Source organism: Drosophila teissieri, chromosome 2R, assembly GCF_016746235.2.
Source record: "Drosophila teissieri strain GT53w chromosome 2R, Prin_Dtei_1.1, whole genome shotgun sequence".
NCBI classification, from domain to species: Eukaryota; Metazoa; Arthropoda; class Insecta; order Diptera; family Drosophilidae; genus Drosophila; species Drosophila teissieri.
Window position 1 is genome coordinate 12,146,034 of NC_053030.1, and position 26,517 is coordinate 12,172,550.

At 43.7% G+C, this 26,517-nt stretch overlaps 5 protein-coding genes across 7 annotated transcripts in view; 3 read left to right on the forward strand and 2 right to left on the reverse strand.

Annotated features, from left to right (window-relative positions):
* Window positions 1-1,153: 1,153 nt before the first annotated feature.
* LOC122614855 (cholinephosphotransferase 1) lies at window positions 1,154-9,063 on the forward strand. Of its 3 annotated transcripts, none has more exons than XM_043789527.1 (6): window positions 1,154-1,779; window positions 4,256-4,496; window positions 4,555-4,713; window positions 6,193-6,324; window positions 8,041-8,199; window positions 8,275-9,063. In XM_043789527.1, exons 1-6 carry the CDS (start codon window positions 1,559-1,561, stop codon window positions 8,623-8,625), a joined length of 1,263 nt encoding a protein of 420 aa, XP_043645462.1. In that variant the 5' UTR covers window positions 1,154-1,558; the 3' UTR covers window positions 8,626-9,063. The 3 variants fall into 3 exon arrangements, with proteins under 3 accessions (XP_043645462.1, XP_043645463.1, XP_043645461.1); XM_043789528.1 differs by lacking the exon at window positions 6,193-6,324 and adding an exon at window positions 7,098-7,229; XM_043789526.1 differs by lacking the exon at window positions 6,193-6,324 and adding an exon at window positions 5,262-5,393 and having other exon boundaries at window positions 1,156-1,779.
* Window positions 9,064-9,702: 639 nt separating this feature from the next.
* On the reverse strand, window positions 9,703-10,641 carry LOC122614089 (histone H3-like centromeric protein cid). The gene has a single exon (XM_043788562.1). It carries the CDS (start codon window positions 10,547-10,549, stop codon window positions 9,860-9,862), a length of 690 nt encoding a protein of 229 aa, XP_043644497.1. The 5' UTR covers window positions 10,550-10,641; the 3' UTR covers window positions 9,703-9,859.
* A 193-nt stretch (window positions 10,642-10,834) lies between these two features.
* Window positions 10,835-12,561, forward strand: LOC122614094 (protein CLP1 homolog). Its single transcript, XM_043788568.1, is given in 5 exon segments — window positions 10,835-11,072; window positions 11,142-11,610; window positions 11,613-11,693; window positions 11,759-12,266; window positions 12,334-12,561. Coding segments are annotated over 5 exon segments (1,269 nt in total). The 5' UTR covers window positions 10,835-10,979; the 3' UTR covers window positions 12,452-12,561.
* A 552-nt stretch (window positions 12,562-13,113) lies between these two features.
* LOC122613232 (low-density lipoprotein receptor-related protein 6) overlaps window positions 13,114-26,517 on the forward strand; it is a 31,861-nt gene continuing 18,457 nt past the window's right edge. The window contains exons 1-2 of the mRNA XM_043787315.1: window positions 13,114-13,175; window positions 14,162-14,491. Coding sequence (XP_043643250.1) covers window positions 14,281-14,491 — 211 coding nt within the window. The 5' untranslated portion in view covers window positions 13,114-13,175; window positions 14,162-14,280. The remainder of the gene's footprint in view (window positions 13,176-14,161; window positions 14,492-26,517) is intronic.
* On the reverse strand, window positions 17,795-19,028 carry LOC122613233. Its single transcript, XM_043787316.1, has 4 exons — window positions 18,844-19,028; window positions 18,651-18,790; window positions 18,466-18,601; window positions 17,795-18,414 (listed from the first exon to the last, which is right to left on the reverse strand). Exons 1-4 carry the CDS (start codon window positions 18,977-18,979, stop codon window positions 18,314-18,316), a joined length of 513 nt encoding a protein of 170 aa, XP_043643251.1. The 5' UTR covers window positions 18,980-19,028; the 3' UTR covers window positions 17,795-18,313.

Consider the following 26,517-nt stretch of genomic DNA (forward strand, 5'->3'; position numbering starts at 1 on the left):
TCAATAATTATAATTTACATCCCGTCTTCTCACCACAAACTCTATGGACGAAAAATGAATCTTGAAAACTGGAAGGAAACATTTGTGACATGTGTAAAAAGTTTCAAACTGCTGCTATATCATATTGTGCTATAAATTATTACTACTACTATTTATATAATTGGTTGAGTGTGCTGTGTGTAACCTTTTTTGTCATCAGCAAAGCGAATTAGTTGCACGTTCGAGCGTTTTTCAACTACATAACTATATGCATTAACAAATGTAATGAGAGTTGCCAATATAAAGTAATTTAAACAACAACAAAATGCTAAAACGAAACATTTAAGGCCTATTTTTTTATCTATATATAAATATATATCGAAGCAAATACATTTATACATTTTCCTAATATCCACCAAACTAAGAAACACGACGACGATGCCTCATGGAAACAACACATCAAAAATAACTTTTGATAGGCCATAGTTTACATAAGCCGCAATTTATATTGGCCAGCAGCTGGACGCACGACAGTTTTGTACTTTTTGAGCATATTTGCAGGCGTTGGCGAGCATTTCCCGGCCCAGAACCAGTAGTAGCCGCATATTTAAACATAAATTCTAATCGTAACAATAAAGCAGGCAATTGACAAGGTTTAGATATTAACTAACAAGCGAATACACAAATGAAACATTGCATACGGTATGTTAAGTTGAGGACGTAGTTTAAGCAACAAACTGATTTATCTAATAAACTATGACATATAAATTTGAATTTGAATGGGCGGCAAAAAAGGGGATCTGGCATGCAACTTGTGGAGCTATCGATAAGTGACCGATAGTCAGAGACTTGAAACGTCTTGATTAACAGAAAACTACAACTGTTGCTGTTACGTTAACAGAGCAAGTCAACGGACCGTGTCCTTGCTAGTCTCTAAAAGAATTTCATTAATTAATTTAGGCTAATTAAATTCCACCAATTCAAATATTGTAAGTTGTGCAAACAATATCGCTACAAAATGTTATAGTTAAGGTAAAACGTAACTAACAGAAAACAAAGAGAGCACTGTTAAACTAGGTTGAGTCTGGGCTAAGTGTTATCGAAATTTCCACCCGCTGATGGATTTCGTAAATTTTCTGGTATTTTATTTGTACGCGCATATGGTTTATATTGCAGTCACAGTCGCGGTCACACTGGTCATAGGCAATAAGAAAAAAAAAGTCCACGGCACGGTCGTCCAATTAAGTTAATTTTTCTAAGTAAACATACAAGTGCAGATACGCCGTGTGCATCCAAGCAAACGAACAACTGCCCACGCCGCAGTTGACATCCACAAATCAAAGCCGCGATCCGTAGTTGCGCCAGCATTGCGCTCCACGTGTGAAAATAGTCAGGAAAAGCGAGCACTCGCAACCGCACACACACACACACGCGCGCGCACACATACGTCAAGTACACGTACACAAATGCGCGCGAGGGAAAAGCGCTAGGTCAGAGGAAAGTGAAAAGTGAAAAGCGTGAAGAGAGCGCGTCAGGCGTTAGGCGTCAGGAATCGGACGACGTAACCAGCTGGGTGAAAATGGCGCTACTCGCCTACCGCGACAAGCACATCCTGAGTGCCCAGCAGCTGAGGAAGCTCAGCGAGCACAAGTACTCCTGCTTCAGCGCCAGCCTGCTCGATCCGCTGCTGCAGCCGTGGTGGAACTGGCTGGTCGCCCAGACGCCCCTTTGGCTGGCCCCCAATCTCATCACCATCGTGGGACTGATCCTCAATGTGGTCACCACCCTGATACTAATCTGGTGAGCCCCACAGCCCCTTAGATGCCCCTTTGCCGGTTACCCCTTCCGCAAATCGGCTTTTTTGGCCTCGATGAACTATTTAGCCAGCGAATTTCATCACCTCTTGCGGGGATTAGGAACCTACACCAGCTGCTTTGCTCCATCTATCAACTGTCACTTGTCGTTCTCGGTTTGCCGAGTTTGTTGCCGAGTTTGTTTGCCAGAAAGCAAACATGTTCTCTGATTTAGAAGGAGTCTTCTAGACTTCAAGACCATTATAATGCTAGCATTTCTTCTACTTTCTTATACTAGAATAGGTTGTTGATCAATGATATGCAGGTTTGTCCAGTGTTTTTTCTTCATTTACATTATTTTCCATGTTGATCAACGTTCTTTCCAACTGCAGTAGTTGTAGTTGTAGTCACTATTCGTGGGTTGTTTATTTTGTATCCCAAATAGTCGGTTCACATATTTGAAAACAGCACATAAAAGCTGCAAATAAAAACAATTCCCTCTAGCAAATGATTGCAAATTTGTTCACTGCAAAATACAAGAAAATCAGGCGACCACCCCACCCGTTCTCGTTTCGTAATGCGTGGCGATAGCGTATCATTCCATAACCATGCTAACTAGCCAACTAACTACATACAGCAGTGGGTGGGGGCATTCGGTGGATGCGGACGACCCCTCTCCAGAACCTGGACACGAACTATGTCAGCGATAAGATAGCGAGGGCGTCTCGCCACTTTACGCGAATTATAAGTAATCGCAATCATCGCCGTTTGTCGCCGTTTGTGACGCATTTCTTGAGTCTCGGACTCAAGGCGTTGCAAAAAAGGCAGCATTTAACGATAAGTAAATAAACAAAGGCGGCTAATCATCGTTGCATCTTGAGGCTGATGAAAGAACTGCCATGAAACCCAACAGGTGCCAGAAACAAAGCATTTCACAAAGCCTCAGCATGATGAGGCAAAGTTCACTTGAGTTAACCCCCGGGGCAAATTTTGTATTTTCCAATTGTTTGCCTTTCAATTGGGATACCTTTGATTGAATTAGAATGACAATTTGCATTTCTAATTGATTTTTATGGGCCTGTCCAGCAAAGTCCGACACTTAAGCATGTTTCGCTACTCCAAACTGAGCGGCACAAAAATTACAAGAACTAAATTTAGAAAGAGACTTTCACTGTGGTCGTGGAGAAAACCTTGCTTTTCTAATGATATGTCCCCGAAAGCAGCGTATTTCCATGTTTTCTGATCTTTCACACCAAGTACGTAAGCGATAAAGTGGTAAAAACTAGTGAAACACTGAAAGCTTGTTGTTTTTAACACCTAAATGCGAGATAAACTTGAGTAAAGGGGCAAATGTCATGTGCATTTAATTATTTCAAATGATATGGCGGTTTGAAAAATTCAATTTGAATAAACCATTCGGCAAAGCCCACGTGTGCCCACTTTCTTCCCCATTATGGTTGATTGCTTCTGAGCGCTGGCATGCCAATCAAAGTGGCCGAAAGTATCTTACCTTCTGTCCTCCGGCGGATGAATCAGCATCAAAGCTGCTCACGTGTCGTTCCCTGGTATTTATAGATCAATATGTACATGCTATGGGATCGACATATATGTACATATACCCATTCACAAAACGTCGCGAAAAGAGCAGACCGGTTCTATTTGCACTTTACCCATTATTATTATTATTCCACATTTGTTTGCGCTTCTGTATTTGTTTTAATAATTTCGCTGGTTGCCAGCCGCCAGTCACCAGCCACCAGCCCGTCCGCTTGCGGATTTGGCTGAACTTGTCTAGGTCAGTGGGACTCGATAAAGTAGTGTCAATCTGGGCATGGTGATGATTCAGCTGGAATGAGGCCTTCTGCTCGCACCACTCGTCGCTTGTAGGTAGGTAGGTAGTGCTCCCAAATTGCGAGCCGGAACCGCAAAGTCAGCTGATTCGGCGACGATTTGGTGTTTTGTAGGAGATAGCAAGTAGTCCGCTTATCGGGCACTTTCGAGTGGCTGCCGCAAAGTAGTGATTTCGTACTTAACCTGAGTGATAATTAAGAAGCTCTGCTTGGGAACTTTGCTCATCAGGCGATCCTATGCTCACTGACGTCAGTCGCAGGGGCTAATTGACATGGAAACGCACGAAGCGGCTTGAAATTCTACGCTTGCCAGCCCTCGCAGCCCCAATTCCCTTTGCCTCTTTCATTAATCAATTACGAGAAATTATAAAACTCCACAGAAATGTAATACGTAATTGTCAACATTAATAAACACGATCGTGTAGTCAAGTAACAGCAATATTTATCTGGTTTCACCATTGGGGATTTTTATTTTAAACTGCAGTTTCTGAAATGAATGCGTCAGCTTACAGAACGCATAATCGATGCAAATCTGGGTAGCCTAATCAATAATTCAAGATTCAACTATTCAAATGAAAGCTTTGTCATTGTCGACTGGATTTAAACCATGTGTTTTTGTAAACCCATCTCCAGTTATAGCCCAAACGGCGTTGAGGCACCGCCACGTTGGACCTGCTTGCTCTGCGCGCTGGGTCTGTTCATCTACCAGAGTCTGGACTCCATCGACGGGAAGCAGGCGCGTCGCACGAATACCTCATCGCCGCTGGGCGAGCTCTTCGACCATGGCTGTGACTCCATATCCACGGTGTTCGTGGCCCTGTCGGCATGCATCTCCTGCCAACTGGGCCACTATCCCAACTGGCTGTTCTTCCAGGTGAGTGGGTTACGCACCTCTTATTCAGAGCGAGATAAATTCTGAACTTCTCTTGCAGTGCTTCTGTGCCATAGCGCTCTTCTACTGCGCCCACTGGCAGACGTATGTGTCCGGAACGATGCGCTTCGGCAGAATTGATGTGACGGAGGCCCAGTTCTCGATCATAGCCATTCATCTGGTTTCGGCGGCTCTGGGTCCTGAGATCTGGCTCACCAAGGTAGGGGAGGTTCTGAAGGCGCCCGACGAAGATAATTTAAAGCCTTGTTTCCGGAACTTCTTTGCATACCCTATAGTTATTTCTTTAGATATGTAAGCATAAGCATTTAAGAGTTTTATTTCGTTACGTTTATCCTAGAGTTTAGAGTTCGAGTTTCGTTTAGGCTGCTTAGGATTAAGCTCGGCTCGGCTGCCTTAAGTTCTGTTCTATGCGAATTAGCGTGCTAGTTTAGTTCTTGAATTCAGCTACCCAACCGTTGAGTTACCTCTTTTTCATTTAGCATGGATAGGAGACCACAAAGAAGGAGGTTAGCTTATGAGGTCCGAACAAAACACACAGCTCTCTGAAAAACATATGTAAAGGGCTCATATAGATTCTAGTTGAACTTTAACCACGACCAGTAATTGCAAATGTCTAATACCTTCTACTTCTATGTACATATTGCGTACTGCGCGCGCCTCTCTAAACAAACCTGCCGCACTCCAATGTCTGTCGCGGCAAAAACCACTTAACAAACCAACACCACACGCACATATAACACATGTAAGATCGGCATTGGCAGTATACAGCTTTGGTATGGGCCGGCAGTGACGACCATTGTGTGCGGTCTGCTCTCCCTAACTTATGTGTTTTCCGTCATTAAAGCCGGTGGTGTTGGCAAGAACGGCTCGACAGTTGCTGTAAGTCCTTAACACCCCCTACACACACACACACTAAACACACACAAAACACTACTACCACTACAACACACACACACGAAAACAAAAAATATTTTGGCTACTCAGAAAGAGATCTAAATTGGAAGAGTTTTCCGTTCTCAACTAGCTTTCTACTTGCTGACCAGCTCAGCTGAGTTTCGAGGAAGGTGCGTGGCGTGAGGATGACCCCTTAACCCCTCTATCCCACTATTTAACCCCCAGTTGCTTGCCTTTTTAATCTGTGCCGTTGTTGATTCTTGTTCATGTGTCTTTGGTTCAAACGGCTCAGCTGCTGCAAACTTAATATTCCTGCTTTGTTGCTATTGACACCACTCAAACACGACCGATTCGGAAGCAAAACGAGAGCATGCCAAAAAAAAAAAACTCATACACAATAACTATTTGAGGCTGCTGAATGCGAAACTTAAGTTAATTTTTAGTAAAGCCTAATATCGATCTATGTATTTGCCCTGTCCAATTGTCCAGTTGACATTTTTGGTCCTCCTATATAATATTTATGTCTTTTTATTGTCTATCGGTTTTGGATCTATATATTTAACCCACAAGTAATGTTAAAATCTATTCTACTCTATTCCGTATGTATTCCTAAGCATAGTTTGTAAGTTAGAGTGATGGGGTGTTCACAGTTTAATGCGACTTTTAACACTCCACAAACTCCTTTAGCAATCCCAACATTTTACCAACAAGTCCTTTACATCCTCTGAATGTAGTCGAAGATTCTAAATTTAATTGTTTTCTTGCAATCTCTCATCTTTACTAGATACCAATCGTGGGCCTTTCATGGAATTATACAATATTAGTATTTATCACATTCGGTTATACCTTGAATATAATCAATTTCCTAAAAATGTTTACTCAAGGCGGCAGTGGCAAAAACGGCTCCTCAGTTGCTGTAAGCATTGCACCCCTTATTGCACCTCTCGCAATAACGAGGCGAAAACAAAAAAAAAAAAAAAAAACACAGTATAAAATGTGAAAAAACAGTATGAAAACTAAACAGACTAACTTGAAAGCGGGTCATTAATCAATCCGTAGCCCCGGCCCCAGCCATAACATACTTAACTAATCTTTGGTTCTGCTTTTTGGGTTCTCTACTAATATCCTTTTTGCATTTTCCTTTCAATACGATTTGGAAATGGTTTGCAGTTTCGGCTCGTTCGGTGGAGGGCTCTGGAATTTGGTTTGGCCTCTAGCACGCGATACTAGTCGTATCCTAATCCTAATCACCAAAGCGACTAAAACTCCATTTCATTGAATGGCATTGAATGCATGCTGCTGCTTGGGTTTACGTTTACTTAGCTGTTTAAGTGGTATTGCATTATTATTGAGCTACTAATCGAATGACACTTATTGGTGTTTGTTATTATAATTATAATTTATTAGCCTAAGCATAATATTATTTAGAACTGGCTGACTGTGCAGCTTGTAAGACGTTATCCTTTCAGTTTTTAAGCCATACTTCCCACCAAAAGCATTCTGGAAAAATCGCAAGTGTTCCGTATTTACAAATGAAATTTTAATGCGCGACGTTCTTTTCTTCCGCACGCAATCAATCAATCAATCAATCGATATCGTTTGACAAAACCAAAACAAACCGAAACGAAATGAAATGAAACGAAACGAACCCAAAAACCCATTGCTATCCGCAATCCTTGACATTGGCAGCTGCCGCACTTCAACTGCGAGTCGCGATTTCTGCCAATTTATGTGGCCTGCGGCGTTGATTTGATTCTAGCTCTGCGCTACACCAAATGCATTCTGACCGAAGGTTGCGGCAAGAACGGATCATCGGTGGCTGTAAGAAACATACGCTTAAGTTGTCCCCGCAGAACAACACCCATCGCGCTAGCCTCGTCCATGTCCTGGTGTGCAGTGCGTTTGGAAACAGAAACAGCAACAGAAACATACATACTTCATGTGGTGTGGTATTCTATGTCCTATGTGGCTGCAACGCACTGTAAATCGGCTTCAGTAGATACACAGTACACAGTATACAGATCTGATGCTGATCTGATGCCTGAGCGTCTTGCCTTTAACTACCTAGAGTAATTCTATTGTTTTCGGTCCAAGTGCACGTCTGTTGTTGTTCGTTGTTCATAGTTTAATTATTATTTGTTTAGCTCGTAGTTCTTATTTTTGGGTGACAGTTTGGCATGGCATGTGGTTTGTTTTTATTTGGGCATTGTGCTTGCGTTTGATGGTTAATTGGCTTCGTATACTGACATTTTGCATTTGAAACCCACAACAACCAACCGATCCACCACCTACCTACCCACCCACACACCCGCCCAATAGCGCTAGACCTTGTAAATAAAACATGTAATAAACAAATCTGTAAGCGCAATTTCCCCCCGAGTGTTCGGTTTACATGTCGTCTGGAGGGGAAATTGCCGAACCCCCAAAAAACACCAAAAGCCAAAACAATTTTTGTTCACTTTTGTTTGTGCACTCCCGACTCGTTGTGACCCTTGCAAAATGTGCCGTAGATCACCATCAACCAACCAATCAGTCGTTTAATGTCCACTGAGCACAGCGGTGACACTTTGCAAGCGTGCAACGTACGTGAAGATCGATGCCCACTAACTGAGTCATTTCCATGCTCCTGCAGGGCACCAGTGTCCTCTCGCCCAGCATACCGCTCACGCTGGTGGTGTTGCCCGCCCTGATGATTGCCCAGAAGTCGCCGCAGAACATCTTCACCGAGCACGCGTCGGTGTACATCCTGGCCTTCGGCATGGTGGCCGCCAAGGTCACCAACAAGTTGGTGGTGAGTGCTGCTACTATTATTATTACTATTACTCTAACTATTAAGCCCGCATTAATCACTGTGCATTTGCCGCAGATTGCCCACATGACCAAGGCGGAGATGGAGTATCTGGACTGGTCGCTGCTCGGCCCCTCGCTGCTGTTCCTCAACCAGTACTTCAACTGCATCGTGCCGGAGATCTGGCTGCTGTGGTTCACGCTCATCTGGGGCACCCAGGATCTGCTGCGCTACTGCGCCCAGGTGTGCCTGGAGATCTGCCAGCACCTGCGCATCGATCTCTTCCGGATACCGTACACGCCCAAGGGCGCGGCCACACATCCGGCCACCGCCTCGGTGAGCAGCCAGAGCAACTTCGGCAGCTCTGGCAGCAGTGCGGACAAGAACGGCGGCAGCGCGCATCGAAAGTCGAAGAGCAAACCGCACTAGGTTGCGGTTTTCCGCTACATACATTAATTAGTAATTTTACAAATTTACGTCGTTAGAGCCGAGGGATACTCGTAGGAGCAGGCGGAGCGCAAGTAATACAAAACCCGTAAACACAACCCAACAAAATTCACCGTCAATGTTTTGCCTAAGAAGCAAAACCACTGAGGAACAACCAAACGAAATGAAACTAAACAATAAAACAGATAGAGAAGTTAGCGAAAGGGCGAAGCAAGTTGTTGCTCCTACATTTTAGTATATAGTTTACAACACGTTGTTGTAGCAAAGAAGGCAAAGTGGCTAGTGCTGCTGGGAGAAAGAACTGTTGCAGTCTCCGATATCAATTATATGGCTAAATATATAAAAATAAATACCTATATTTTGTATGATTGTGTAAGTTGTAATAAATCTAGACCGCAGTACTTTTACTGCGCTAATTCACACTTGTGCAAATGCAAATGCCAAAAAGAAAGAACAGAAAGCAGAGCCAGCCCAAAAATAGCTCGATGAAAGCTCAACCTACGTTTAAGTCCTGTTACCACCCATTGGCAATCGATCCATCCCACGAAAGACAGCAGATTAAGTGCGGGCGCAGTTGCGATATTCAGTTGAGGCCACATTATCAATTCATGTTACTCGTACTTGTTTAGTGCTTAGTTCTCTACTCATCGAGGTCGTTCGAAGGGCCGCGACATTCTAAATGGTGACTCATTTCAAAAAGCGCACTACCTACCCTGACTAGGCCCATAATTTGAGTGCGTTTCGCGTGGCTACATCTTATGCATCCTAATCCTAGCTGAACACCTATATTTGTAGCTCGCACGGCGCTGGCCGGCAACTTTATAGTTAAACTATTATGAATTATGTTTTATGTTGTATATGAAAATGGAGACGAAACAAACAGCAAGAACTAGAAATAAAAACAATTGCTAAACGTAAATCTAAGCCGTGTTCTTTATTTGGCGGTTCATCCCAATGTGCGGCATTCTTTTCAACATCCCACGTTTGAGCAAATGCCAAATTTTGGTTGCAACAACTCGAAAGTTTGTTGCCCATTCAGATAGAAATTACAAATATGGTTAAGCTAACACGTTTATTTAAAGCAAATTCTAGCGGGACAAAAATAAGGGATTAACAAACTTTGAACTTTTCGTTTACGTAAACACTTAAAAGGACTTAACTATACAAATTAAAGGGGCTACACTTTTACAAATAACTAACCTAAACTAGTGTTTTGCTATGCCAGCCGACCCCGGTCGCAGATGTAGGCCATCAGGGCCATGTCGCGCACCTCCAGTGTGACGCGATTGCGATGCTTGGTTAGCATGTAGGAGTCTGCGAGCCGCTGCGTCAAGTACATCTCGCAGGACTCCTGCATGGCCATAAAGGCGCCCTCGGTGACCCTCAGCGGTTCTCCATCGCTGTACTTCACGATGAACTCGCGCACCAGACGCGAGAACGGCAGCTTGGGTATTAGTGTGCCGGGATGGTTCTGCAGTCGCCGTATCTCGCGATCCATCCTTTTCGTTCTGCTTATGGGATTGGGCATTTTGCGCCGCCTGTTTTGGTTCTGGTTCTGTGCAGCAACTGGTCTCGGCGCCCGCGTGCTGGTTTCTTGGTGCGCGGTCATCCGACGCGTCTGCGGTGATCTGGCTGCCGGATGGCGATTTTCCAGATCCTCATCCTCCTCCTCGTCGCTGGTGGACGTCCTATTCGCCGCCGGATGCCTCCGTCCGGCGTCCTTGCGCATCGTCGAGCAACGACGACTGTTCTCCCGTAGCGTCAGTTGGCTGGTGGTGAACTCCAGGCCATAGTCGGTGCCGTCTTCTGGCTCCGGCGACCGGAAGGCTGTGTCGTCGTCGGATGGCGGCTTTGAGTTGTTCACCGTCGATTTGGGGCCGCGCTTGGCGTTACTGTGTCGTGGCATTTTCCAATTTTGAGAATTTGTTGAAAATAACGTAAACAAATTTTTTAAAAGAACTCCCGCTTTTTTTGAGTAGTGTGACCGTGTTACGCAAAACAAAAAATGCCCCTTACCGATACTACGAGTATTTGACTTTCCACCGTTAACTAAATTTACAGAGTTATATGCGTCGTAATTAATATGTATTTCTTTATATACAAATTGTTTACTAAATAAAATTCTGTCAATTCTTCTAAGACGTCCGGTGCTTTTAACTCTTATCAAATCATTTTTTTTAACCTACTCAAATCGATTAAATCATGTATTAGTATCGATAAACTACCACCCCTAATGCACAGCTGATGCGGAATCGTATTGTTTACCACTTACATTTTTTGGATAATTGCCCAATTTCGGCATTAAAACACATTATTAGAGCACTGAAGACACAGCCATGTCAGAGGACCATGGCAAAGACTACACACTGGAGGCCGACTCCGAGCTGCGCTTTGAAATCGAGCAGAAGGACGCCAAAGTGCTGGTGTCCGTAAGTGGACCAATAACCTCTTGGGATTACAATAGATACGTTATTTATATTCAAAATGTTGCATTTCAGCTGGTCAGCGGATTTGCGGAGCTGTTCGGCACGGAGCTGGTGAAGAAAAAACAGTACGAGTTCGGCATGGGCGCCAAGGTGGCCATCTTCACGTACCAGGGCTGTGTGCTCCACGTCTCCGGCAAAATGGACGTGTGCTACATCTCCAAGGAGACACCGATGGTGCAGTACGTGAACTGCCACGCGGCACTGGAGCAATTCCGCATGGAGGCCGAGGAGAAGGATCGCCACGGACCAGTTGCCATGGTCGTCGGCCCCATGGACGTGGGCAAGAGCACTCTCTGCCGCATCCTGCTCAACTACGCTGTGCGGGTGGGCCGTCGGCCGTTGTACGCCGACCTGGACGTCGGGCAGGGCTCCATTGCCATTGCCGGCAGTGTGGCCACCATCCTCATAGAGCGACCGGCAAACGTGGAGGAGGGATTCGCCAAGACAGCGCCGCTGGTCTATCACTTTGGCCATAAATCGCCAGCGGTAACAGCATCCTGTACAACGCCGTGGTTTCCAAAATGGCCGAGGTCACGCTGCATTCCCTGAACAGCAACAAGCGAAGTAAGTAATAATAATATCAGCTCATTTTTAGCAGTCTATAACTACAACATGCTCCTTATTCACAGCAAAAAGCTCGGGCATCATTATAAACACCTGTGGCTGGGTAAAAGGCTCCGGCTATGCGCATCTGTTGCACGCGGCCAAAGCTTATGGAGCCTGCGCCATCTTCGTTTTAGACCAGGAGCGACTGTACAACGAGCTGCTGCGGGATGTACCCAAGGGTGTTCATGTGGTACTGCTGCCCAAGAGCGGCGGTGTCGTAGAGCGCAGCAAAGAGCTGCGGCACGAGGCGAGGGATCAGCGCATCAAGGAGTACTTCTACGGCAATGCAAGGGCGCCCTTCTATCCGTTCAGCTTCGAGGTGAAGTTCCAGGACCTGCGTCTGTACAAGATCGGGGCACCACCTCTGCCCGACTCCTGCATGCCAATTGGAATGAAAGCGGAGGATAACAAGACCAAGGTGGTGGCTGTTACTCCGACGCCCGCGCTTATCCATCATGTGCTGGCACTCAGCTTTGCCGAGTCCGTGGAGGATGAAGTGATTGGCACCAACGTGGCCGGCTTTTGCTGCGTGTAAGTACTGCTCGGCTTAAACTGTGTGCTTGCACTAGTAATATCTGATTAATTTTACTATCCTTAGAACCGAAGTCGATATGGAAAGACAGGCGGTGATGTTGCTTTCGCCACAACCGCGTCCTCTGCCTCCGAACGCCCTGCTCCTGTGGTCAGAACTCCAGTTCATGGACAATCACACCTAGCATTTGTAAATGCTCTACTATAGATGTAATTTAAGAAGTTTTAAATTAATGTTCGCGTTACGAAAAATACAGTTTAGATGTGCAAGCAGTCAACTCATATTTTTCCACCACTTCACACCTCAAATGGTTTAACATCATTTGCAAAAATAAATTAATTTTTGCTTAGTTGTTAATGCAAGCTACGTAAAAATTAATAGATTGTTTAATTGAGGCAAACGTTTAGTAATAATGGACTTAATTGACCTTATTGTAGAACGTAGTTTTAAATCCAAGCACTGAACAAATACATATTATATATAAATAAATAAATATTGTCATTTCAATAAATAAATATAATATACTATTCAGTAATAGCCATGAAACGATTAATATTTAATTATTTCTAGTAAAGTTCCTCTCTGAAAAAAGGTTTAGGCCAGCGCTGCATTTGAACGCTTTATTAAGTGCTTTTGTGCCATTTGTTAAAACATTATAATTTAATAATAAAATGCTACAACTTTTTAAGATCAAAATGGTGTACTAAATTTGTATCCAGGTTTGCAACCAATAGTGTACCGTACTTCTAGTATATTTTCGGCATATTTAGAACACGTATTTGGTAATATTTAGGCAATTTAGGCGCAGCCTTACTGAGGGCAGCGCACGTCTCCTCAGTGCGGTCACACTGTTCGAAAGAGCGAGACGAAAAACACGGCAACACGGCGAACGGAAAACTCAGTGAAAAGTAAATCAAATATTTACAAAACAAAGTAACCACAAAATGGCTGCGCTCGGTCGAATTGCGTTAGTTGAACAACAAATAGCGTTGAAACGGCGCCGATTAATACACTTTTAAGCGGTCTAAAGCATTGATACTGTGGAATTTGGCATGCTTTTCGTGTTTGTTGTGCAGCATGCGAGATGTTGCTGTTGTGTAAATGTGTATCAAATGGTTCTAAAAACAAAACAAGAGATTTTCGGGCATCTAAATTTACGGCCTGCCTGAAAGACGTTCTGTTTTCCCCCCCGTGTGTGTGTGTGTGCGTACGTGCGCGTGTGTTTGTGTGTTTTTTTCTCACTTACTCTCTGTTGCTTTGTTGCTGTTGCTGCTGCATTTTCCAGCGGCAAACGGCGTTTGTTTTGGTTGCGTCGTCAAATTTTCCACTGGAAAGTGCAGCGCAGCGCCTGTTTGGGGGTTGCACTCACACACGCACACGACGCAATTCCTCGATTGCCGGCTTGTTGCGCCGTGGAGGCGGCAAAAGAGGTTCCCTAATTACCCAGAGTCGCCTTATCACTTACAGTATTTCAATTTGGCGAGCAGTCGGACGGGCGGGTGTGGGGTGGGCTGTCCCCCACACAGTTGCACAATTGCTTATCACTCGCTACTTAACGACAACAACAATTGGTGGCTCGCACACAGGCAAACACACGCACGCAAACAAGGCGATCACACTGGCCAACAAAGAAGCGGGAAATTCTATTGAAATACTGTAATAGCAAACAACAGCAACAGCTTGCCTGCACTGCGCAACAAAAGTGTACGCATTAGGAACTAAAAAATAAACTAACTGGGGATCAGAAAAACAAATTAATTCCTCAAACGTTGTAGTTAAAAACATTAGCATTCTATAATTGAAAACAAATATTTTGAATACTATTTAAACAAAAAGTTAAGAGCTGTAAAATAAACGACCTGTTTTCAAACCTCCCTCTCTCTTCCACTTGCAGTTTTTCCGTGTGATTATCATGTGCGCCTAGCAAAAGACAAACGAAAAATCGGGTCGCGTCATCTGTTGTTTTTTGCGCCAAATGTCTTAAAATTCCGGAGATAGTGCTTCCAAAATAAGATGGCTCTCGAGCCATACACAAAGTCTGCTGAAATCGAACCTCAATTGTGCCAAGTTATAGAGAATAATGAAGATGTGACAACGAAAGCGACCAAAGGCGCGAAATGCGTGAAATGCGCGAAATCTAACAGCGGAGTGGGCTGGCGACAAATGCTGATCGGCTTTCTACTGATTTGCTTCGGCATCTCAAACAGTTGGCAGTACAAAAATGGTAAGTTCTGCGCTTTCAATTCGAACAAAGGGCATCGCATCGCATTTGGCATTTGCCAAAGGAGCTGGGAACTGACAAGCATTTGATGGCAGTTCGATTAATTTGACGAGTGGCAAGGGCTTTGAGTTCAAAAAACCGCAGGGATAGACAGTTTGTAATGGGAATGGACTGGGTCTGTGATATCGCTCCTTCTTTTCCCTCAAAGGCTTTTGTACTACAGGTAGCTCTCGTTTATGTGAGAACCAATATACGTACTTGCGTAATTCCCAAATGATTGCAATGTATATTGGGAGATAATAGTTAGATTTCTCTGGTTGCTTGCATTACAATCTTTAACTTAAAATTTATAATATATACATATTTTACTAATGTAAATCTCAATATATCAGAAAAAAAGCAGATTACCCATTTATATGAAAATCGGTACGTTTCTTTAGACAACATATGAGTTCTTTAGTGACCCTACTGCATTAAAAGCGTGTGGCCCCTTTCGAGTGCCCACTGTATGCGTTTGTTTATGTGGTTTCAACTGCACTTTTGAGCTTCCCGCTCCCCGTCCCCGTCCCCCCGCCCATCATTTAAGCCCCTTCCTTTGCCGCTTTGCGTTTTCCTTTAAGCTCTTTTTCGTGTTGTCAAAGCCCAAAGGCTGACAATTTCTCGGCGCAATGCTTTTATGAATAAACAACTACTACTTATTTAGACTGTAGTACGCACTCAACTTGATTGCACTGCGCATAATTTAGTACCCCCTTCTGTTTCTTCTTACTCTTCTTCCACTCTGCGGCCCCACCAAACACTTTTCCACTAGATGCGACGCTAATGAGCTGAAAAAAGCAGCTCACTAATAATTCAGCAGTTGTAATATGGCAAAGTTGCCCGGTAATTGCCGGCATATTTCAAATGCACAAAGCATTGACCCAGGCTCAAAATGTATGCACTCAGCCGAATTTTCGAGGCCCAAAGGCGGCACTTTATTGCAAGCTTAGCCGTATATCATGCTAACGAGCTGCTCCATTTTTCTTTAATATTTTATGCAATTTATATAAATCTAAAAATGTTTAAAAAGGAAATTCACGTATTTTGAGGGCTGCAGCACTTAGCTCTACGTCTATAGATGGCTATTGCATGACTCCTTAGAAGTTTTTCGCAGTGCAGCTTGGAAAAGGGGCGCAAAGGACAGGAGTGGCAGGGAGCTCGACGGGACAAGTCAATATGGAAATAGCAAATGGACAAAGGCCGTCCAAACATCGTTAAGCCCCAAAAACGCTCGAGTGTTTGGCTGAAAGATAAGCCTTCGGTTCCTACGTTTTTTCTTCTTTTTTTGCGGCCCTCTCCTTCAGTTGCAATCCGGAGTTTTTTGGAGTCCGGAATTGCGAGTACTCCAGCATGCATGGGGGCATTCACAAAGCAAGTGCCGCCGCACCGAAAAGGAAGCCCGAAAAACTTAAATTTGTCGAGCCGGGTGGGAGGAAAAAAAGCGCATCAAATATGTACACAAAGCTCCGGGAAAACCATCACCCCTCTACCATCTCCCAGCTTTTCCGGCCAGCTCTCTGTCGTTGTGTGTGGGTGGTGAGTGGGTGGTGAGTGGGTGGTGTGTGGGTGGTGTGTGGGTGCTTACTTTCTTTAACACTTTGACGCGCGCACAAAGTGTTTTTTGCCAGCGTTGATTTGCCCAACCAACCCGCTCTCCACTCGCCAAAGGGGAGAAAGAATCCCACACTACCAGCCACCCACTTCTTTAAACCTTGTTCTTTTTTGCAGCTAACTGACGTTTTTGCGCGCTGTCATGCCGTGTGGGGGATTCCCCCCCTTTTTGGTCCTTTTACGCCAGCGCTCAGCGCTATTTGCTTTAGCTTCTATTTACTACGCCGTAGTACGCCAGTTTAGTAGTAATGGGAGTACTTCAAAGGCGACGGCGCCTTTGACGCCACATCCACCGCCCACTGGCGGCATCCTGCCATCCTGCCATCCAGTCATCCTGCCATCCTGCCTGACATCCTTTGCGTCCCCGCGGGGACACTCGACATTTCACTGTTGTTGACATTGATTTTGATTTCATTTATGTGTGCACCAGTTCCACTTTCAACTTTCCACCAGCCAGCTGCTGACATTGGCTTAGAATGCCAGTCAACACTTGCCACACTTTGTCTTGCCTCGCGGGATTTACCTAGGCAGCATTATTCGCTAGAATTTCCCAATTATCCAATTAAAAATGGCCAACTCAATTATCCATGCGTGAATTTGGGCCTCATCTGGGTAATTATGTATTAATTTGATGCTTTGCGTACTATCAGGACGTTAACTAATTGCATCAACTGGTTTGATTATATAGGACACAAGAACACAGAACACAGTTCCTTTCTCAGTGCAATTGCGAAGCTTAAATTACATTGAACTAACTAACTCATTCGTTTCTTGTTTAAATAGCCTAAAGCAAAGAATCCATTTACATTTACTTCCTGTAGAAAACCGGATTCTGGACAATGATTATCAACATTACTTTAATTATGATTCTCTAATTTGTTTAAAGCTTTCATAATTATTATAATCTGTTGATTAAGTGACGTCAATGCTAATATAATTATAATTCCCTAAGCTGTATTCTACTGTAATCTGTTACTTTGTTTTGCATAATTAAACGCAGTTACCGTAGGGAAATGCAGCACATGAGCTGTTGAATTGCAATTAATTAACTAAAGTTTTAATCATACTATTCCCAGCTCGTTTTAGCATTTCACAACTGACTATGCTCTGATTAAGTTTCCTATGGAAGTGCACAGCTGTTAAGCAGCTTCCTCTCAGGAATTGCATCCCAATATCTGCTTAAACTTAAGCCCAATGAAACGCCCGAACGCACGGCAAACACAATTGGGCTTTAACTAACCCAATCATCCTGGGAGCCATCTGCATTCCGTATGCAAACTGCTAAAACCAAAGGCAAACTCTCGGTCCGCCGGCACAAATGTATCACTTTGCAATTTAAACAATAATGTTGTGGTGTGGTCAGTCCGGCGTGTGTGTGTCTGTGCAGTGCAATGCATCTGTGTTGTCCGCCAGTTCGGTTGCATCCACATCCACATCATCATCGCATCATGGCATCATGGCATCATCCTGCTCATCAACGCGACGCCCTCCTCCGACCACAGATTTGTGTGGGCGTATTGGCCTGGCACTGACCTCTGTGTTGGGTGAAACAGCTGTGTGTGTGTGTGTGTGTGCACACATGTATTTCACTGAGAAAAATAACCTGTTTTATTAGTTTTAAACGTAGTATTGAAGTAGAACATAAAATGATGTATAGTTCCAAACTGGCTAGCTGTATAAGCATTTGTATTTCTATATCTGTCTCTAATTGCATAGAATTTGTCAGCAATTTATAAAGAGAGTTCTATAAATTCTATTTTCCTGTGCATATGCGTAATCGGTTTTGGTATTGCCAGCAAATTGGCTACCATACGCAGCGCGGCTTGCATATGCAAATATGTGTGTGCAACTGCCACAAGAGCGGCAACAAAAGCATCGCGAACCCGTCCAACTGCTTTTGGCCAACTTGAGCATCCTTCTGCCGGTGCCAGTGCCAGTGCCGCCGCTTATCACTTATCGTAATCTTGTAATTACGTGTGTTCCACAAATGTTAATTGCGAAAGGGAAACATTGATAGGCTAAGGGCATTCCCAGCTGTTTATCCTCCATCTCGATTCCCTTGCACTTCTTGTTGCTTTGCAGCTTAAACGAGTTGTTCACATGGCAAATCGTTAATTTAACGATTGCGTTTATTTTTCGAGGCATTCTTTAATAGCACATAAAACCATCCAGAACTTAGACGACTGTTTCATCGGGGCTCTCTTCATTCGTGTCACTCGGTTCACGGAGATTCACTAAATGCAGGCCCACAATCAACAGGAAATATATTTCCATAACTTGAATGAAATAATTGATATGAAACCGCGTATGTGTGACCATTATCTTACCCAATATGGGAATAAAAACCAAGGCCAATGTAATGTGGTCACTGTAGGCAAAGACTAGAGCCAGGATAACGACCAAGTAGACGAGGATGAAAATGATTGATTTCAACAACCAAATCACTACAGTTATTAGACCAGACTAAAAACATGAGTAAGAAACGAACCAACTTATACAAACAACTACTTACATTCACGCTCATGAGCAGTCCGATGTCAATCAAAAGGTCGATCACCAGGACGAGCAGCACCTGAATACGATTCTTCATCATGGTAACAGTGACAAGATCATGGACCTCGTCTCCGCTGCGGTCTTTATACCAATGTCTAACTGAGGAGAAATTAATGAAAATTCATTGTACTAACACCAGGAAATGCATTTACAAATTGGCCCTGGGAAGTAGAAGATAATAAGGTGGTAGAACAGGCGAAGAAGATCCATTATTACATAGGAGGTGCCTATCACAACTACTCCAGTGGTGATTGAGTAGCGACAAAGGAATTTGTTTATCAACGCCATGATAGAAACAGCTATTTACTTGAATTTTTCCTACATATTGTCAGTTTTAGAAAAGCCATCATGTGCTACATGCTATGTGGGTAATAGACATAGGTGCGAATAAAATGATACGACCATAATTTATCCAACAAGTTGCCAATTTAAGGGCCCCGAACATGTCAGCAAGTAATTAAATTTCTATACCAATTTGCATATCTGCAGGCGCGCAGGCAACCCTGTTTTCCGAGCCCGTATGCCTGTATGCGTGCGTATCTGTGTGTATGGGCCACTTAACATAGCCGTTGGCTTTGGCCAACTAACGAACTGAACGAGAAACTGAAATAAAAACAAGGGGACTCGACTCCGGAAACATTTAGGGATGGGGCGCTGCACATGCAACATCCCAGTCACGTGCAACTGAAGTCACAGTTTCCAAGTGCGATCTTCTATGCAAGGAACAGGAAGTTTTATTAAGAAGCCACTAGTATAACCCTATTAAGTCCTTATAAAAATTAGGTTTACTTTGAATGAATTACATTTTATTATATTGAATTCGAAGCTGATTCACTTGGCCTCTGAATACTCTGAGTAAACGATAGTTTCTGGTTGGCTTGAGTCGCCCATCACTAGGTGGCATCTTGGCCGTGTCTCCCTTGCTAACAAGGCAACTCCCCGGCCCCTCCCGCTGCTCCCGCTGACCACCTTCCTCTGCCGGAATGGTTGGTGGGGTTCCTCGGGATGTGTCGTTGTTACTGCCGCCGCCGCTTCAAAATGTCTGGGCGTTCGTGCGTTGCCTGCAACGCAGCAGAGCAGCGCATAAACATGCACATCGTTAAGAGACGAGACCGGGCTCAGACCAGACCAGGCCCAAAATCATGGCCCAGACCCTTTTTGGGGGCTACACTCCGCCGTCCGCTGTCCCCCGCCCTCTCGGCCACTTGCGACTCGTTTCCAAGCCGGTCATTTAGAGGCCAGGCCCAGCATGCCTTCCACCACATATATCCATCCGTACAATCAACAAACCTGGCCAGAAATGTTTTTTCTCTTTTTCTTCTGCTTTATACCTTGTTTTTTTTCGGTTCTTTTTTTTTTGTTTTTTTTTTTTGGTTTGGCTTGTTTTGGCCTTTTGACTGCTCTTTGTTTTCGTGTAATTGTTCTGACTGCCGTTCTTGTTTACGTTTCATTGGCTCCCGAGTTTCCTTCAGATTTTTTTTTGTTTTTTTCTCTCTTTTTTTGGGCGAAAGATCTCTGCACTCCATATGGCGGAGTCTCGGGTTTCGTTATCTAATATTGCTGGGAGGAAACATTAATTCGCAGCTCGTTGCGAAGGCAGATCCTTCGTCTTCATAGTCCAAGAGCAGTCTACCCGTTCGACGAATTGCTAATTTATTTCACTCTTGTACCTCGGAACACGCTTCCTATCTAGACGGCAGCGGGAAAAAAACCAATTTAAAGTTTATTTATGGCTTTTATTATTTTATACCCTCTATATTTGGCATTTTTCCTGTTGCTCTTTTTTTTCGTGGTCTCTGCAGCTGCCTGCGACTGGCGTTTGTCAATTTTTAACCTGTTGTGCATACTAATTTGTCGAGCGCTGGCTTTTTATATCGTATTTGATTTTCCCTGGAGAGGGTCACTTCTCCATAACTTAAGTGACACTTTGGATGATTTGTGGCCCAAGCGAAAACGCCTTGGCTGATTTTTAATTAATTTTTGTCGATCGATAAATTAAGGCTGCTTAAATATACTGATTGTCTCGTCTGCGATTTTTTTAAAAGATCCTTTAACTTACCAATCAAAACTTTGTAGACTGGCAGAAAGGGAACCAAAATTCGATGGCTAACGCATAAATTAAACCACGATTCCGAATTCCAACAATCTCCGGGATACATCAACATCATTAGTTATAGGTCGAAAACCCAACTGAAACCAGAAAACCACAAAAACTAATTTATCACACAGATGGTTCATGCTTAGTTTTAATGGTTTTTGATGGACAAAGGGCGAGAGTTCGATAACGTCAAACCAAAACACGACCAAAATGCGGCTGGCAAAAGAATGGAATTGGAAATGCCACGTTTTTGGTGGGGAAATGGGCTTCGAATGGGCTTTTCGCTCAGACGAAAGCCATAAAGTAATGTAAATTGTTTATCAAGCCGTTGCCATAAATTCATATAAAACTGCAGTGCGAAATTGAACTGCAACACGCCAACGCAACGAAAACGAGCAGACACTTTAAGTAAACATAAAATTAAATGTAAACAGGCACTGCAAGAAAAATCTGTATATAAATTGGGAATGAAGTTGCGAGTCCACTTTGCATAATCTTAAAAATTCCTGAGTTCTTTACTAGGCAGTTCTTTTATTCACTTATATGTACATACATACATTATTTTATAATCCATTAAGAAAGTAAAAAACGAATCTTACTATCTTAGCGAAACTATCTTGTAACTTGGTCAAGCTAAAATAACTCCATTAATAGTAACGTTTTCTATGGTTTGGAGTTATTTATTTTTTTAAATTAATATTTTGTGTTGCCACCACTTTTTGCCCAGTGTAGTCGAACCCATTTGTGTGTGTCGTTTGTTGGGAAAAGAGTTCCTGAGCGCAGCACAAACAAATCATTGAGACCGCTGCTGCGAGTGCGTGCGTTTAAATCTATCAATAGGCCCATTTGTAATTGTTGCAATGGGCAGGCGATTCCGGTTGGGGCCAATGGCATATCATTAGGCATCGGTATCTGAATTGGAATGGGAGTTGGAATTGGAATTGGAATCGTAGGTCCAAAGGGTTATTGCAGGGCACATTGGGCGGCAGCAACGAATCATTCTCTAATGTGTTGATACACAAATTGTTCGCCGTTTGTGTTTAATTTCTCCCTTATGGCCCCAGCATGCTAATTAACAGCAAACGAGGCAGATACCATCCGCACCATCCGCAGCATCCGCTCCTTTCTCTTTTCCGACAACTTCCTCCTCTGCAGATACGTGGATGTATCTACAGTGTCAGTGTACATGTATCTGGCAAGCTTCCCTTTTCACTGCCGCTCGCTCATTCGCACACCATGTTGTGTCTGTGGCATTAAGAGCCGAGGTTGTGGTATGTCATGCCATCTTAATAATGACATTTATTTGTAACGTGTTAAGATACTAAATTGCCCCGTCCACATGCAATGCAACATGCAGCACATAACCATACCTGTGAGCGATCCATCTCCATCGGCATGTTGTGAGTGCGGAATACCTGGACATAGGCGCATGAATATACTTATATTATGTTATATGCCCCAACGGATTGCGGTTTTTCTTTCCTGTCCTCACCTTGCCACGCAGTCTGGCAATTTTCAACAATTTGCAGCCATTTTGGCCGAGCAACACCAACATTGGCCAGCAAAGCTATAACAATTTCCATGACTCGAGCTTATTACCTCTGGTATGCGTAATAACTTTAGTGCTGCACACCATTACACTGGCTAACAAAAGTGTTGGGACAACAAATGCTATAATAGAAGGCGTTAAATGGGATATACAAATTTAACACAAAAGAAAAGATAGCATGAAATGATGCCAGATTCAACACAAAACTGAATCTAATAGATATGTTTCTTTAAAAATGTTTCAAGCATGCAAATGTAGGATAAATTGTTGAAAGAATTATATATAAATATATAATAAAAAAATGCCCAACTGGTTGGCCAGTGTACGTTGAACCTGAACACCTCCTCCGATTCAGTTCAGCAATCAGCTACAGCTGCCGAGGTGCGTGTGAGTGAGTTCCTCCGATGGATCTTGGCAATTGTTATAATTTGCCACATATTGAAATTGAATTGCCTGGGCTTGCAACACCGCTGCATGTGGCAACTGGGCTAGTGTTGGTGGCTGTGGCACTCAGTCAGTCACTCGCTCGCTCACCTTCACGGTAAATGCAGTTGCGCGCTTGACTAATTTCGCATTCATGCCTGCACTGGGTGCAAACAGCTTATTTGGCCGGGTGCGCTGATGTGTGGCTGCTCCCACAAGTTTCCGCTTCCACTTGGCCACTCGATTGGCTGTGGACAGCCGGCTGTTTGCCTCCTTCACTCTGCAGGGATGCACATTGCTAATTGGGCTGAAATCAACGACTGCATGGAATTCTACTCGGTAATGGCCAAGAGATTCTGCTAGGGTAAATCAACAGTAACATAACCTTTCAGCAACTAGAAAAGGCTGAGCTTCTAAAGAGGCTAAGCCAGTGTTTAAAGTGAAAATCCTGACTTGGGCATATCCCCCAAATGGGAGCGATATAAATTTCGCTTATGACACCTCTCTTGACAACGGACAGGCGGTTAAATATGCATAGCAAGGTGTCAAGTCAACTCGACTCAACTCAACGCAACTCAACTCCACTCCACTCGAGTTGGCGCGAGGCAAAAACACGTTTTGCGACTAAGAGGCGCATTTAAATACAAAAGCAGCAGATTCGACGCTTCGGCTTTAAAGTTTAAACAAATCAGCTAACAGTAAATAACCTGTTGCGTTTGCGCCATTAATGTCGAACTTCATTATGTTGATATACGAGCGATGGCGCGCAGGCATTATAAAGTAAGGTTTTGGCCCTTTTTGTGATATCGCCAAAGTAATTTTACACCCGTAGACAACAACTTCATTATCGCATAAGTTCCGATTACATGCGTGCCAGAGACTCCCAAAAGCAAATCTTTAAAACAAAAGGAGTACAAACAACAATGCAAACATAATCATTATCGAGATTACCGCCAAATTTATCGAGAGTCCCAGTCTCCAAGTGCTTAACGAGCCCCAAAGATACCTTCATGGCTTGATTTTGTGCGTGCACTGACAAAAATGTAATAAGGGTGTCTAGAATCTTTCTCAAGACAAAACATTCAACAGGCGAATGGATTTAGATATTTCGTGGAACTGAGATATGTATAATAATTCTAATTCTAAATTTCCTAAAGATTATGTTAAAACTTGTAACTGAGAAATTGTCTAAAGGTTCTATCAGTATAATTTCTTCAGTTGTTACAGGAATATATTTAAAATAGATTACATGTTTTTAAAGTAGCGTGCTTCAGCAGATACTTTGAATAGCGTCCCATCTAGTGCACACTTATTTCGCTCTCTGTAGAGATATCTCTTCTTTCGGGAATCGGTTGGCTTAGCTTGTTTTTTGTTTTGGGACGCGTCTTGTTTGCCCTCCTCGTCTGCCAGAGTTACCTGCGCTACCTGAGTTCCCCCAGCTGTTCACGAACTTGGACTACGCTACTGGCGAACCCGAGAGTTTGTACGTAGGTCCCACTCCATCGCCCTAATCACATCTTGAGTTTGTGGCGGGGGGGATTGTGTTTGGGTTGTCGGCTCTGGGTTTTGGATATGTTTTTTTCTGGGCTGTGCCCACAAAACGCCTCGAGGCAGTCGCACTCGCCACACAACAAGCCGTTTTATGGCCAAATCCAAAGCCAGGCCAACGATAAAGCCAAAGCTCGTTTGTGTATCTGGCTTTGTCCCTAAACAAAAACCCAAACAAGACAACAACGGCGAGCGTAAAGAATTTGTATAAATAAAAGCGTGTAGGGGGTAACAAGCGAGTATAATAATTAAAATGAAATCAGACGGCGGACGGCCAGAAAAAACCCATAAGCTCCAAAGAGGATGGATGGATGGATGGATGAGGGATAGGGAGCAGCCAAAGAAACACCTGAACTCCATTTAAAATGCTAAATTTGTCAACTGAATGCGAACATTGTGGCCGATTTATTTGCATGTGAAAAGCAAATCGCGCCCACAAAGGAGCCACACAATAGCACAATATGACCAAAATTCAAAGCAACTAGTTTTGGCTACTTGCTCGCTAGGATGGCCCAACTTTTGTTATGCTAAGTGTGGTGAACATAAATTTGATTTAAATTAGCATGCACGCTTTATTTGCGGATTTTCCGTAATGCCATCAAATATATTTTTAAACTGTAAAAGCGAAAAAGTTCCACTTATTAAGCGGGGAATTCATACAATTCTACACGCAATTCCTTTCGATCTTTCGAAATTAACGCTTCATAATCAAGTACCAAAACAATTCAAGTTGTTTCAGGTCTAATGGCTTTCAAGATGACTTGACTGCTGGGTAATGAATTTGTAATGCCCGGGATGTCTTGCATATTTGCCTTCATCGCTGACAGAGCAATTAGTTAGCCGGCACTTTCCATGCGATGGCATAAATCCGAAATTGATTTATAAATTGCCGCCTGGCAATCGCAGCAGCCACAACACCGAGCTAAGGGAACAAGTAAATGGCAATAAAATATCAATTTGCAAGAGCTTCGTTTGGTTGGACGCTCCTTTCAGCCAAGATATGGAGATGGAGATTCAGGAGGAGCTGGAGATCCAGGCGAAGATCCAGATGGAGAGATGGAGATCCAAGGAGAAGAGGCCAATTGCAATGGTGATTTGTTTGCCGCGAGTTGGCCGCCTGCTCTGCTCTCCTGCTTGGCAATTTACTTTTACAACACCCAACGCAGAATCGGGATAATTTATGCTGCAATTTATAACCAGCTCGGGAGCTGTGGCCAGGCTGCTCCTCCTGCTCCTCCTCCTCCTCCTCCGATGCCAACATATTTCCATACATGGCCCAGACTTTGGAGCGCATGTGGCAATTAACCACAAGTAAATCTCGATGTCAGTTTGGCGCTGTAGAAATTTCGATTCCAATTCACTTCAATCAGTGGGCACAAATACTTGGGCCGCGGCTGGCAAACTGGCAGGCAGGCAGCTCAATAATTCAATATAAATCAATTCCATCTGCCGTGCGGTGCTAATGGCCACAAGTGGAGTAGTCCCAATGGCAGTCGTCTCAATTGGCAGACTCGCTGCTGCTGTACACATTTTTCCCCTTTTTTATTTTTTACATTTTGTACATTTGCAATTCCAGGGCCCTCGAACTTGTAGTTGCTTTATTTGTACATGTGTACAAATTTTTATTTTGCACAAATGTTTGCTTCTGACAGCTTCAGCTCCAGCTTCAGTTCCAGCTTCAGTTCCAGCTTTAGCTTCAGCTTCAGTTTCGACGGCGGGGCACGAAGGTGGAGGCTCCACTGTGCCGGCAGTGGAAGTGTGTTCTCGAGGACGGCCGACTTGCTGGCTGGCAACTAATTGAATGTCAATTTGTTTGTTGCCTCGCTTCCAACTGCCAACTGAATGTGGATGTGAGTGCGGATGTGGATGTGAATGTGGATGTGGATGCTACTCATTTCGTATGCCTGTCACAAGACTTCATCTGCATTAACATATTGCCTTTTGCACAGCCAATATTGAACTTGCATTATAGGCCGTGCAATCACTGCAGACGGATACTTCCATTGGCTTATTTATGCCATGCATTTATTTACCCAACTTATTTATCGCCGTGACCAACTTACCCCCGCTTTGCTTTTTTAAATGGGCAAATATTTAGGCAGCCGGGTGGTTTTCCTCTATTTGCTCAATTCGCCATGTGTCCATGTTATCTTTTATTGGTATCTGTTCTATAGCCTCCGGTGGAATTAGGAATTTAATTAGAGGAAA

Bases quoted from the DNA above. Each gene is read 5' to 3' on its own strand.
- LOC122614855 (XM_043789527.1), top strand. From the start codon at position 1,559: ATGGCGCTACTCGCCTACCGCGACAAGCACATCCTGAGTGCCCAGCAG. The intron at 1,780-4,255 runs GTGAGCCCCACA...ACCCATCTCCAG, and splicing joins ACCACCCTGATACTAATCTG to TTATAGCCCAAACGGCGTTG. The intron at 4,497-4,554 runs GTGAGTGGGTTA...CTTCTCTTGCAG, and splicing joins CCAACTGGCTGTTCTTCCAG to TGCTTCTGTGCCATAGCGCT.
- LOC122613233 (XM_043787316.1), bottom strand. From the start codon at position 18,979: ATGGCGTTGATAAACAAATTCCTTTGTCGCTACTCAATCACCACTGGA. The intron at 18,791-18,843 runs GTAAATGCATTT...ATTTCTCCTCAG, and splicing joins CTACTTCCCAGGGCCAATTT to TTAGACATTGGTATAAAGAC. The intron at 18,602-18,650 runs GTAAGTAGTTGT...TCATGTTTTTAG, and splicing joins GACTGCTCATGAGCGTGAAT to TCTGGTCTAATAACTGTAGT.
- LOC122614089 (XM_043788562.1), bottom strand. From the start codon at position 10,549: ATGCCACGACACAGTAACGCCAAGCGCGGCCCCAAATCGACGGTGAAC.